General features: G+C 41.3%; 1 protein-coding gene across 6 annotated transcripts in view; it reads right to left on the reverse strand.

The window, feature by feature from the left end:
- Positions 1-2,053: 2,053 nt before the first annotated feature.
- Positions 2,054-14,346, reverse strand: part of LOC118211129 (kinesin-like protein KIF1B) — a 65,558-nt gene continuing 53,265 nt past the window's right edge. For all 6 annotated transcript variants that reach the window (XM_035387999.1, XM_035387997.1, XM_035388000.1 and 3 more), the window contains 18 exons: positions 14,247-14,337; positions 13,679-13,797; positions 13,510-13,565; positions 12,397-12,505; positions 11,843-11,909; positions 11,329-11,413; positions 10,559-10,664; positions 8,499-8,613; positions 7,878-8,011; positions 7,626-7,687; positions 7,392-7,537; positions 6,507-6,746; positions 5,977-6,048; positions 4,602-4,717; positions 4,242-4,394; positions 3,894-4,086; positions 3,234-3,352; positions 2,054-2,945 (listed from right to left, as the gene is read on the reverse strand). In XM_035387999.1, coding sequence (XP_035243890.1) covers positions 2,903-2,945; positions 3,234-3,352; positions 3,894-4,086; positions 4,242-4,394; positions 4,602-4,717; positions 5,977-6,048; positions 6,507-6,746; positions 7,392-7,537; positions 7,626-7,687; positions 7,878-8,011; positions 8,499-8,613; positions 10,559-10,664; positions 11,329-11,413; positions 11,843-11,909; positions 12,397-12,505; positions 13,510-13,565; positions 13,679-13,797; positions 14,247-14,337 — 2,026 coding nt within the window. In that variant the 3' untranslated portion in view covers positions 2,054-2,902. The remainder of the gene's footprint in view (positions 2,946-3,233; positions 3,353-3,893; positions 4,087-4,241; positions 4,395-4,601; positions 4,718-5,976; positions 6,049-6,506; positions 6,747-7,391; positions 7,538-7,625; positions 7,688-7,877; positions 8,012-8,498; positions 8,614-10,558; positions 10,665-11,328; positions 11,414-11,842; positions 11,910-12,396; positions 12,506-13,509; positions 13,566-13,678; positions 13,798-14,246; positions 14,338-14,346) is intronic.

A 14,346-nucleotide genomic window follows, 5' to 3' on the forward strand; every position in this document is an offset into this window, starting at 1 on the left:
AGCAGCTTTCATGGCCATGTCAGTTTTCTTTGTGCAAATATAATCTGCAAAATCACATTGATTATAGTATCTGGAGAAAAAGATAACCCTTACTCTTTTTTACATTTGTGCCAGGCTCATATTTGCTTTTATGTGGTTAAAAATACCTTCCAAGGGGAATTAAGGATAAGTTGACAGAACAAGAAGTTGCTTTAGTTTGAGCTCTATAGCTTTCATAATGCAATAGTTTCCATGATGTAAACCCTCAATTAATATCAAGATGATTAACAGGCTGAGGAGATCACATACTCCAAAGCCAGAAAGAATCTACCTGGTCTGCATATACATTGCATTTCAAAAAATATTTAAGGGTGGAAGGGGCTGGCTTAGGAACTACTACCAAGGCTTGGTGAGGGTATCTTAATATACCAATTAATTGCACAATGCCTTTGGTTAAATTACCATTACTGATGCAGAAAAAATTAGTTACACAATATAAATGACACAGGAAAGGGAAAATAGCACATTCAAGTATGTGTCGGTTAGCAAGCTACTGCCATCTCTGTGTGCTGCATGTTTTGTTGGTAAGACACTCAGCCATGCCACTGATAATGTGGTAGGGTTAATCTATAGCTGCAATGCACAGAGCATCAAGCATTTCATCACTTCTCATGGGCTTCATTAGCATTATGGGTCAAAATCCCATCAAATGTGCTGGTTTGTTCATTCCTATAGAGTAGCTCATTGAAATTAATCAAATAACTTAAATGCCCCCCCCCCCCCCCGGCTATTTCAAATGTTAGTTTAAGAGATAAACATACATGGTCTTGTTGCTAGATTATGCTACTTCACAAGGGGGACAGGTTTAAAAACACAGCATGGGCATATATATGGAAACAGGTTTGTAGATAAAATGTATTGATCCATTTTGTTTGTTGGTTGGTAAGACCTGCCTTACAATTAGCTTGGTAGCTAGCTCACCTGCATATGGCCTGCATGACGTAGTTTGTAATGATAATGATTCTCACAATGAAAAGAGCAGTATTGGTCACCTAATCCAACCTGCATTAATTTATAAATTCATATTACATATGAATAGTAGGAAAATAAAAAACTCAGCTTTTTGCGTTCGCATGCATGCTGGAGAACACTGCTCAAATACTAGTTTATCATTTAAAATTAAACACAATAAACAGCAAGCAACTGCCAATAGAACACAATAAGTGAAGGCAATGGACACCTCAACTAATCACTTGCTATTGTTCTTACCCCAACATCACTGAACAAAATGACTTTGTTCTATTTGGTTGCAGTAAATTATAAAATGACTGGAAGACAACAATGCTCATGAATGGGTTTATACAATGTTAACGACAGCTACCTATTGTAACAGGCTTGTGAAAAAACACATCATAGCAAGAAGCTATTCGCTATCATTATCAATGAGCTATTGTGAATATAAGCCAATAATGGTTCTTCTGACCTGACATGATAATTCTTTTAAAAGTTTGCCGTCTTTTTCTTCAATAAATTATTTTTAAAATCTACATATACAATTGGAGAACGTATGTAATAAATATGCGTGATAAATATTATATCTCAGCTGGTACATAAAGCGCAGATAAACCAAATATAGCACACATATAATACAGTACATTCACATGTATTATATGAGTGTTTCATAATATACGTGAATGTACTGTATTCATGTGTATTATGTGTGTTCTATATAGTACAGATAAACCAAATATAGCACACATATAATACACATAAATACAGTATATTCACGTGTATTATATAGCACACAGAATACACTTGAATGTACTATATTTAAAAGTAGCCTGCTCTCTCTCTCACACAACACTACAAAAATGGATTCAAATAGATAATATAATAAATTAAGATGATATGTTTGCCCAACTATCTCTACAAAGTATGTTCCTTTGTTGGTTTGCACTTACATGGCTTCTGTACTATTGATTTAAAAACTGATAATTATTCTTTGATGGATGTTTATATTAATTACATTCATTATTTGATGGACGTTCATATTAATTACATTCATTTTTTGAGGATAGTGAAATTTTAAACTTTTCAACTCAAAATGATCCCACTGTTCAGTGTGTGTACTTAGCCGAGAAAATTCTCAGCATTTCTCAATCATTATATCTTCAGTGGTTAATATGTTGACCTGATGGCACCTACTCAATATTTCACCATTTTATAATCAAAGAAAGCTTCCAATTTAGAGAGAGAGCAGTAGCTAGCCAAAGGACAATACTGAAACTTGTGTTGTTATTGGTGAAAACATGTTCACAGTGGCCAGCGCTGTTACCGTCTAATTTCAACATCCTGGCAATGGGAATCCACACACTCAAATCATTCTTTTTTTGCATGTTCTAATTTCATTGTCATATTTACATTTGCTTTTTCAGCAAAATACCTTCCCCTGAGGACAGCAAAAAAGATACCAAACAGGTAAAATAATGTTCCCGACTAATGGATGACTCGGAAAAAGTGACAATCTATACAGACACTCAGAAAATGAAGAAAGCTGAGAGAAAAAAGTTGCTTATAAGTACCGTGCACACACAACTAGACTGCACTACAACATGCGACTAGTACAACATTTTAGGCTGACGAAGAATAGATTTTTTGTGGGAATGAAATTAAACAGAATCAAATGCTATTTTAGTTTTTTGGTGGGGTGGGGGGGGGGGGGGGGAGTCGGGCAGGGGTTAGTTGGTCTGGTGGGAATAGGAAAGCTCCTCAGGGGTTTACACTAGGTTGGTTTGAAAGGAGATTTAAGCCACAGGTCTATGTACAGGAAAACAATCACAAAAGGTTAACAAGTGTCAACACTTGGAACACTTAAAGGCTTGCCAGAATAATATGGGCTTCTAGTGCGCAGAAAGAATGCGTCTCAGTTCTTTAACAGGTCCGAGCGTCTTCTCGCCAACTTCGATCTGCAGGATAAATACACAAAATATGAGGCTGGATTTTAAAAAAAAGGCCAGCTAGCTACTCATTAGATTCACCAACAGAATTGAGGGAGTTCATACTGTATATAGTGCACTTTCAAATATGGCCTTCAAACTTGCATTGAACTGTTACACAATTATGGTGTATTGGAATACAGTTGTTTACCAGTTCTCTGTATTGGTTGGCAGGCTGAAGCAACCTGAACTAGCTCATTAACATGTGGCCCAATGACAGGCTCAGGCTAGGGCTTTCCAGGTGAGGTTCATGTGTACCTTATTGTTCCAGCCAGGAGTGGGTTGAAGGCATACAGCCAGTCATTCATGTCTTTGTCATTGAGGGCCTGCAGCAGGATGCCCTGGTGGTTTGTGCACATAGCGAACGTGTTGGGGGCCTGAGAGAAACAAAGAAAAATAAACACAATAAATAAACAGCCAAACTGTATTCATGCTTGCATTTTATCCGAAAAAGAAGAGCAGTCTCTACTTTACTCCTTTCTTTCTACCATGGTGGGGAATCAAATTATAGCTTCATGGAGTATTTATAAATGAGTTTAGAGTCGGACATCTGACAGTGGTCTGTGGCATTGTCCTGCTATTGAGGAAACTGAGCTTGAACCTGTGACTGTGGTGAGTGCCCTTACCAACTGAAACACTCGGAAGTCAAAATAAATAATTAACATTATTATTCAACCAATCGTTATTCTCAATTTAAATGTTTCTTTCAATCATGAACGCAAAACCATACTGTAGGCACGCTGCATCTTTGGAACATTATGATGTAGCCATGACTTATACAATGCACGCAGTTCTTAGGAATTAAAATAGCACTGCAGTTCACCATTGCTGTGGTTTTAGGTAACCTCAAGTAACATTGTCACATATCTAAGCCCATGTGTATGTAAAACACAGCTGGATATGTGAAGCTGGTCCCACCTTGAGCACGGCCTGCTGGTCTTCGCCGTACTCCACCCGGGCGGTGGACAGGTTGAGCACGCCCCTCTCCACGGGGTCCTTGTCGGTGTTGTAGATGAGAGCGTAGGGCCTGCGCACGACTACAAAGTGCTTCACCCAGGTGTTGGAGCGTGGCTCCATGAAACTCAGGTATCCCTTCTTTGACACCACAGACCTGAGTGTGAGGAGGGCGCAAAAGAAACCAAATCAGTGTCTCAGACAATTCATCCAGCTCTACTAAGCAACAGCCGACTAGGGGTTTTGGTCACATGTGTCCAAGGACCTGTAGAATTTTGTCACGAGATGCTGCTTTGTGGTACAAATGCTCACCCGGGTCTCATTTCTTCGATGTCGGGTACTAGGTTGAGGAACTCATTTTTGCCGGCCCGGGCGAGGTAGGACGTGTCCAGTGTGGACACCATAGGGAAGTTGTCATAGTCCATGCAGGAGGGGCTGGTGGCGCAGGAGTTGGTCTCTGCTGTCCTGAGGACAGAGATGTAGAAAAAGAGAGAGCCAAAGAGAAAGAAAGAGAGAGAGGGAGAGTGAATGAGAGAGAGAGAGCAAGAGAGAGAGAGAAAGCAAGACAGAGAGAGAGAGAGAGAGAAGGTGTTAAGAAAGACTTCCAAGACTTTGAGCCTAAGCTGGTGACAGACACGTTTATCAACGTGCGTGTAATTCAGTGCAGCTTACTTCAGATCAACTGAGCGGGATTCATCCAAGGAAGGGCACGTGGAGGATGGGGTGAGCGTGGCGCTGCTTAGGCTGGAGACGGATGGGTCCCGGTCCATTGGGGAGATATCCAGCAACTGAAGAGTCAAAGAGGAGTAAAGAGAGAGAGCAGAAGAGGGAAAGGAGAGAAAGAAAAAGGGGGAGAGAAAGAAAAAGGGGGAAAGAATGAGAGAGAAAAAGAGAAAGACATAGCTTACAAAATCAGACATGATGCACAGTTTAGTATATGATGACAAAAATCAGAAGCATAGCATCAAAAACAATTTAAACACATCTTTTATTGTACAACTTAAAGCCACCCAAAATATTTTGAAAATATGGCAGCAAGCAGATATTCTGTGGTCCAAGCATTCAGTGCAACATTCCACTGCAATTCAACATGTCCACGGAACAAAAAGCAATGAATCATCTCAAACCTACCATATATCCAAAGGAAAAGGCCTATCATACTGAATTCAAATGAATAATTATAATAAGCAGGGCTCCACAGTGCTACCGTTTTAGACATTTGCTCCTGAAAATAGATGTGTGCTAACTGGAAAAATTATTTAGGAGCACATCTACTAATTGGGATACATTGGTGTGCTCAACTTAGGAGCTCATGCGCTCCAAAATGTAAAAATGTAAGCCTGATAAGTATGATTATGTATCATATACAAACAATTATTTTTGAAATGTTGAAAATGGCCGAAAATGTTGAATATTCAATCTCTCGTGTCCACCATGTTTTCTGTCATGGTCAAACTTGACCTGACTTGAATGCAAATAAATTTGCATGTAGTAGGCATGTTTTTGACATTCGTTTTTGTTTTCAAATTTTATTTAAATTAGCCAAGAACAAAAATAAATAAATTTGTACATGACAAAGGACTTTCAAAAAATGTGAAATGACAGATATTTCAGCATGCCAGAAGATGTAGGTCCCTGAATTAAATTTGTAGAGGGAACAATGTATCATATTTCAAGAATCTAGGCCAAACAGGACATGGGGGCTGACCTTTCAAAGCCTTGCATTTATTTTGCTTATTATAGCACCACCATGTGGCTAAACTAAATAATATTCACATGGCCTGCAAATTTCACCAAGCCATACCTGCCTGCAGAATGTATTTTAATGGCACTAGCATTAAGAAAGAAAAACAGGCCCTTGGCCCATGAGAAAGTACCATACAATAATCACCATGTTTAAATATCAGGATCCACAACAACAGTTCTACATTTTTACATGTAACGGTCTTATTGTACTGATCATTAAAATGAGAACAGAGTCATTACACAATCATTCTCCTTGAACATGCAGAGGCTTCATACCGGCAGCCTCCTGTCGTTTCCTTACCTTGCAGTCACTGATGCTGTTACACACCTGGGTGTACTCACTGTTGAAGGTGTGAGTCAGGAGCTGCAAGCACTGCGGGATGACAGCAGATGGTCAGAGCACAATGTGTCTCGTGCGCAACACGCAAACTAAATGCTAAAAAAAGCACACGACTTCAACAAAGAAAGATACATGTTTGCCTCTTTTTAATTTCTGAAATAACTAGTCGTTCTTGGAATATTTAGCTTTTCACTACTTTCCAGGAATTAAAGTTGGACACCTCTATTAAGGGGTAGTGTGGGGTCAGGGAGTAATTCTCAAGGTTCTTTTACTTTATTTTTTTTATTTCTTGCATTGACTTAATTTTAGATTAGATTTTCACACCGCATTTATATTTCGCCAGGGAAATCTCAAATGTAGAGCAGTGTGCCAATCTGTTTAGAACTGACACTGTACAAAGTAAGCATCAACTGATTGACTGATCGACTGAGTGATGAAGTGATGTCATAAGTGACACGTGAGCGAAGGGGGGGGGGGATATGAGCCCCCACCTTGGTGGCCAGCTCCTTCTCGCGGTCGGCCAGGCTCTGGACATCGGCGGAGTCGTAGCCGCTGCTCTCGCTGGGCGTGAGGGCGCTCTCGAAGGTGGCGTTGGAGATCTGGGAGGAGATGCTGGTGGAGGTGCTGAGGGAGTCGCTGCTCAGGCTGGGGGACAGGGAGCCGCTCAGGGAGCGCGGCTCCGTCTCCCCCAGACGCTCCCGCAGGAGCAGGAGGTGCCGGGTCTTCTCCACCTGAGAGAGGAGGAGGGGAGGAGAGAGAGCGGGCGGCTTTATTTACAGAGAGTATGTAAGTACAGTATTTACCCAGTGCTCGTCTGTGTTTGCGGACATGCTGCTGTCACACTATGGAAATATTTACAGACGCGATTCCTGCCAATAACACGATCTGAATTTGAAATCAAGTGACAGAGACAGAAAGATTGAGAAAGTAAAAAAACAAAAAACAAGACAAAGAAACACATAAAACTGTGAAAAATATTTTAAAATAAGCATATAGCATATTTTAATAAATGATTTTAACTATGAAGGACATATTATATAATCCTATAATCCTTCCTAATCCTATATAATCCTATTGGGGAAGGCCCTATAGAGCTGCAGCATCGGACATATTAACCTGCCAAATTCAGAGGGACACTGACCGACACCAAATTATTATTAATATTATTATCATTATTATTAATAATAACAACAATATTGTTATTATTATTATACATACTATCATTATCAATCATTTTTATTTTTGTCTAAATTATATTAGAGAGAGAGAAACTTTTGCTACACAAATGTGTTTGTCATACCAACAGAACCAAGTGAAATGGAAGAGCTCCCATTCATTCTGTGCCCCTTGACCCTTTGCCCTGGTGCAGTGCCCACCTCCTGCAGCTGCTCCAGCTTGTCCAGCTCCCACTGGTGCTCCAGGATCAGGCTGTCACCTCGAGGTCTCCAGCCGGCCAGGTTCTCCTCGCCCCGCACGTACGCCACAGAGGTATCCAGCACCTTCCTCCTCCGACGCTGCATCCCTGGGGCGGGAAGCACGAAAATGCAGGAATTAATTAGGGAACCAGAAGAGAAAAATCATATCAGTGTAACCGTCGTCCGGTGACTCACCTGGGCTTCCTGTGTCGGCCATCTTGCACAAGCTCAGCTCGTAGATCCCTGTCACTCTGTTGCTGTTAGAGGCAGAGAAGAGTGTCAAGAGAAATAAAGTGTGGTGTGGGAGAGAAAGACAGACTGAGAGATAGAAGGGAGGACAGGGAGAGAAACACAGAAAGAATGAGAGAGGGGGAAAGAGGGAAGGAGAAGGGAAGAGAGAGAGAGCGAAAAAGGAAATATGCTCAGGCCAGACAGATGAGGTCATACCACTCTGGCGTCTTGGAGTAGCCGCTGCTGAACAGGGTCCTCAGTGAGCGAGGCGGGGAGATCTTGGCGTCTCTGGAGTAGAACACCATGGAGACGTCTTTGGTGATTATGGCAGGCTGTATGCAGTGGTCCAGCTGCGGGAAGAGCCTGCGTTAGAACTGCACGCACAGCGGTCATAGCACAACAGAAAGATAACTCACTGTGGTCAGGTTTGCGATACTGAGAAAACTCCACACAAGGTGAGAATATGCACTGTTGTGAAAGGAGTAAATACAGTATGTGATTGTAAGCTTGCAAGGAACGTGATCTGGAAACCCTCTCTACCCTGGCACCATCACCTAGTACTGTCAATGACTGAATAACTAGAAACACAAAGGGAACAAAAGTTGGCATGTATGCTACAAAAGCAGTGTTTGGGCTCACCAATAATTTATAAATATAAGGTGTAAGGGCCCCTCACTTGGGTACAACTGACTAAATACACGTCAACTGGATATGATTCACTTGGAAATGTTTTAGGGTAAACTACTGATACTTTTCAGAAAAACAGACCTTGGTGGCACTTATGTTAACTCATTAAAATAAAAGATAGGAGTGGCCTCATGCTAGCTGAAGATTCACCTCTAGGTAGGCAGACAGGGTCATGTAGATCTTCTCCCCATAGGGAGTCACACGGTTGAGCAGGAGAGAATTGTGGAGGGAGCTGTCCCACACAGCCTCAAACCGGTAGAAGGTCCTGTATGATAGAAAATAAAATACAATAATCTTTGAATAAAGGAATTCCTTTATTCAACAGAAGACACATTATTCTCTCCACAAAGAACAGCACACAAACCCTTCATTCTGATATGGCAATAAGCACAGACACGTCAGTCCTCAAAGAAGTAGAAATTAATGTCTCTCAGTTCACATTTTTTAAAATTACAAAAAATTTTCTCTCCCCAATTTTCAATCAGCATATGTGCCTCAAAAGGCACCGCTGTGCCAGCGGTAACTGTGCAAGGAGCACCACAGCTTGTGTGTGCACTTCTCCGCCCAGTGGGGGACTGAGGAAACCAGCCAAATTAATCCCGCCCTCCCACAGCAGGGCGAAGCCTTCCCACCCTTCCTTTTCGGGCTACTGGCTAAATACAGAGTCCACTGCAGTCTAACTCAAACTTGCATCATAAGTGTGTGTGTGTTCTGTATGCAGAACAATACTAATATGACAGTTGGTACTGGCTTCCTAATTTAAGTGCAACATTAAGAAGAGGGTGAAGGCACAATGCAACACAGGTAGTTTTAGGCGTCCCAGTAAATCTCATTATAAGAACCCTGGTTAATGGGTCAGAGGATAGCGACTCCACTGTGGTCTCAAATGTCCCCACAAATCACAAGCATTATAAAGTCCTGAACAGCACAGCGATTCTTCACCGAAGCCTAAACCTGCAGAATTATACCATTAGATACTGGACATGCACATCGGCGGTGTCAAGACAGGCACAGCTGATATGCACTGTATCAAAATACAATTTTTGCACTATATAAAAATAAATTTTGTATAAAAATGAATAAATATAAAAACAGACAGACTCACGAACATAAATAACCGAGTCTGACAGAAGATTGTTTTACTTAGAATAGTACGCGTATGTGTCTATGTGCACGTGCATGGGTGCGCTTGCACGTGTCTGCGTTTGTTCCTGACCGCGCGTGGAAGCGTGTCTGTCTATGAACATGTGTTTGTTTACATGTGTGCATGCATGTGCAGGCTGCAATGGAGAGACACATGCCAGCTAATCCCAGCTCTCGAGCAGATGATATTCACACAAATGTCACCCAGGAGGGCATGCTGGTCCACCCACAGAGCATCCTAACTGGCTTGGCTTTCATTATCTCTCTCCTGGAGCTGTCTATCACGGCAGGAGCTAACCCACACTGAGGTGTGAATGCAAGCACACCTGCCACAGGGTGAGGAGAAAGTACAATCTATTCCCCGGCAAAAAGGAAAACACACCATTTTTAATTGGTGCTGCCACGTGCCGTTTATTTTTGACTCGATGTGAACCAGTGAACAGATGTTGCTCTAATAAAAGATCAAAACATTAATTAAAGAACACCCGGCAGCTCAGTGCATTCTGGGGGTTCCCTCTTATCACTAATTAGTGGCAGGATTTATGATACAGTTTGTAAAAATCCTTATAAACGTTTTCATATGAGCAATGCTCATTCTCTTAAAGCAGTCAGCCACTTGCACTGATATTAATCGAATGCATCCGTCACAACATGCGATACAGCACACGTTTCACTGAGCGCAACAAATTACTATTGTTTCATTTCCCATTTAATGCACACTTTTGCAACCAAAATCATCTTCCACATATTTCCCTAATACCATTTGTCACCCTTTCAGGAAGAAAACATATCTTTCTGTGCATTTGCAAATACAGCCTTCTGGTTCCCATACACCACTAATATACAGTGGCAAAAGTGATTCATTTAGAAATAAAATTATCTGTAAAAAGATTTTTATTTTTTTCCCCTGACCAGTTTATTATAATGATTTCAAATTCAAATAATCTCAAAATTTTCTTCTCCTATTTTCGAAATTATGTTTTTAAATGAAATTAGATTTTATTTCTTTTTGAAGATGGGTGTGCATATACAGACCATCTGTAGAGATATTGTTTCGGAAACCATACCTATTTGCGTTATGGGATGACTTCATGTTTTTGGCTGAGATGATGTTGAGAGACAGAACCACATCTGTCGCTGTGTCATCTACTTCTGGCTTGTTACGAATCCGACCTTAACACAAAACATTAGTTCAGAGACACTCAAGAACAAAATGAAGCAGGTTTGCTTTCTGGAAATGTGAGGGTGGGAGTGATGCTAAGCGGGCATTATTTTGACGCTTGCAGACCTAATTGTATAATCAATTCATAAAACAGGTCAGCTTCTAAAGTCCACTCTCTATACCAGCTCCCTTTAAGCCAGTGACATTACTATATGAGAACTGAAGATCATACGCATGTACACAGGGGTAAACACACACACACACACACGCGCCCACACACACACAACCTGCGGTGTTCAACTGGCAAGCATCCCCGCCACAATAACACACTGTCATGTCTATTAACCTCATCAGCAGAGAACACTGACGCCCTTGAAAAAAAACAAAAAGACAAAACACCTTTAAAAAAAAAACAAATGCAACGAAAAGAAATTCATTACCTTAATTTTTACATTAACCGTTTAAGGTGTAAGATCACAACTACGCAATCTGAATATTCTTAGCTGCACCTTATAATTCTGAAGCAACAATCACACAGAGATCTAGAACAGTGACTTTTGGGGGAGAGGAGAAAAAAAAAATATTATAAAAAAAACATTCCGGAAAACCTACTCTTCAAAGGGTTAAATGCTACAGGAAGTGACTGGATGTGAGACTCGTATAGAGGTCACTCACCAACCACCAGCTCCCTCACATCCTTCCAGTGGAGCTCGCTGCCCTTTTCATGAATGAGGGTGACCGTGATCCTGCGCTGGATTCCCTGCAGAGGACACAGCTCTACCTCACTTCCTGTCCATAGCATCTGCTTTCTCATTCGTGTGATTCAATACGATTGAACCAGATAGACATGACTACATTACGTTATGATATTTATTTTAAAATAATATTTAGGGAAAAAAGACAAATGATAGGGATAAAAAGACAAAATGAATTCAGCTTAAACTCTTCCACAAAGCTACCTTGAACCTTGTTACCTTGCTCAATAGCAGAGCTCCTTCTCAGGCAATTGCATTACACTGCTGCCAATACAAGCACCTTAAGTACATAAAAGGGCTAAAATGTTGTGCTTCTTGTGGTTAGGCACTAAACTGAAGACTTTCCTGTACACTGATGCCATTTCCTTGGTACAGAGCAGAACTCTGCTTAGAGTGTAAACTTCAGTGTTGTATCTACACTGTGGCTGGCGTACCTGGTGCAGGAGGTAGGTTCCATGGCAGGGCAGTCCTGCAGTGTGATCCACCACAGCTGGAATATACCTGAGAACAAGGACAGCGATGAAAACATATAACCGGGAACATATATCCCCTTCTGTCCCTAAACTGTACTGGTTCTATCCTGCATAGCATATCGCAAAGGACTTCATTGTGAATGTGGTGATGGCACATAGTTACTATTTAATGAACAATTACAGACCTGATTAACTGTAAACTCCAGATGTCTTACTATATAATAACAACCATGGCAGAATGGGAATCAGAATTTAATCAACAGATGCAGATTTAGAAGATGCAAAATAAAAGCAGAAACATTATATTTAAAAAAACAAAGGTATGTACATATTTTATTAGCAATGTTTCCCCAGTCACATTCCTGCAGATAAAAAATAATAGATCATTTCAGAGAAATCATTAAATATAGCATCAGTTCATTTGATAATGCTGCACATAGCCAGCAGTGATCCAGATGTGCGCTGGGTGTCTGTGCGCTATGTCCCCAGTTAACCCCGGTGTGATGGGGGCTTACTCTCCGGTTGGCTCCAGCTCGCTGATCTCAAACCACACCAGCAGGTCGTACTTGCTGACGCACTGGCCCAGGTCGCGCTTGCTGATGGCGTTCAGCTTCGTAGCTGGCACTGTAGGCACAAAAGCACCGCAAATGAGCACAGAAGCAGAAGTAACACAGCCACAACCAACAGGAATGAAAGAGTATGCTTCTCCCAATTCCAAATGTTTTTTGGTTTGACAGCAGATCTGCTTTCAGATTTAGAAACACTCTTGAAATTAGTTAAAATAAATTTTTTGGTCTTCGCTACTATTTTCCCCAAGTATTAAGAGTAGAAAAAGGCTTCTGCACAGTAGGATTTCTTTTTTTTTTGCACTTGCTATGAGCATAGTAAGCTAGAATGGGTCTGTACTCAGCATCAAACCTTATGTAGCATTCATAGCCTCTCAATAAGCTCTACATCATGCGTCTGTTCATGACCATACATAAATATTATATCCACGTTGTAGAGACTGGTTTTTATGTAACATACTAGTGCTACAGTAAATCACTAATTCCATAATGCTTGTGATTCCAAAGTTCATAACCTCCTGAAAATTGTTAAAAGCTGGCCCTGTAAAGAGAAAAGGAAACACCATTTGGTAACCAGATGGACAGAAAACTGGGAAAGGAAAAGAAGAAGCAGAAAATGAGACACACAAAAGGAACAATCGTGTTTTATTTGGCCCAAGAATGGAACAGGGTGTGACAAATTAATACAAATCTAAAAAGGACACGTGCAAAATGAAAACGTGGTTAAAATACTGAATCCTTTAACAGGACATAAATCTCAATTCAGAGATAGGAAGGCTAGGAGGGTTGCCTCTTCAGCATACTGACTTGTCTTGTAATGATCATCCTGACTGATTCCCTTAAATCGGGTTCTCAAATGATTTATAATGGAGCATTTTAATTCATTTCTATACCAGAAGTGGACAGAGACTGCAGGATAGGAATCGCAGCCACAAAGACCAGTGACACACCTCTGAATTTGACAGCTGTGAGTGTGTGGACGTGTCAAATAAATGTTCTTGCTGCCGTCACAGAAGAGAACAGGGAGGAGCAAACCGAATGCATCGCTGTTTGAGCCCATACCTGTTTTAGACAGAGGCATAGTTGGGGGAGGGTGCTTCCTGGAAGGCTGAAGAAAGCTGAAAACAAAAACCAGAATGAGTTCCATGACAAATTCCACATATCAAAACTAAAAAAAAAAAACATATTGATTAGGTCACCATTTGTCAGCAGGTAAGGTGATCATGCTCACCTGTTCAGGTCCTGGCCAGACAGGTGTAGGGGAGGGTGCTGGTAGTGCCCAAACACCTCAAACACAATGGGCTTAGTCCTGATATACTCAATGAAGGACTCGGTCACATCAACAGCAATCTGAAGAGCACAACCACACAGGGCGCATTAAGACCACATAGGTACAAAAGATCACCGTACACCAAAGAAAACCAGTAGTAACATGGGTAAATGGGATGGGCGTCCAGCTGGGGCACTTGCTCTTTGTGCAGTGATGTGACCCAGGTTATGGCTAATTGTGTCCTATAGGGTGATGCGTAATTAGTGCAGCAATTGCACAGCCCAGCATATTGGGGGCCCACACAAATATGCAGAATGGAACAATAACCAACAGGGGGCAGAATAAAGAGGGCTATTGAGAGTGAATGCCCAGGCCACTGCTTACTCTTTTCCACAGGGTTAGGAACTAGAGAGTGTGAGATGTCCAGCATGTAACCTGCACACTGTTCTTAGTTTAAAAAATGAATTTGCAGGCAGGCAGAGGAAAGACAGGAAACATTTTTCTCTTTTGTTCGCCCATCAGTACTCACGTTCTGCACGTGGTAGAACGCCAGCGGGGATCCCTTTCCCGAATTCTTCAAGGGCTCAGTGGAGAAGGCCTCGTCGTGACCGTGGAGGAAACTGTCAATC

This window comes from Anguilla anguilla, chromosome 13, assembly GCF_013347855.1.
Source record: "Anguilla anguilla isolate fAngAng1 chromosome 13, fAngAng1.pri, whole genome shotgun sequence".
Taxonomy (NCBI): Eukaryota; Metazoa; Chordata; class Actinopteri; order Anguilliformes; family Anguillidae; genus Anguilla; species Anguilla anguilla.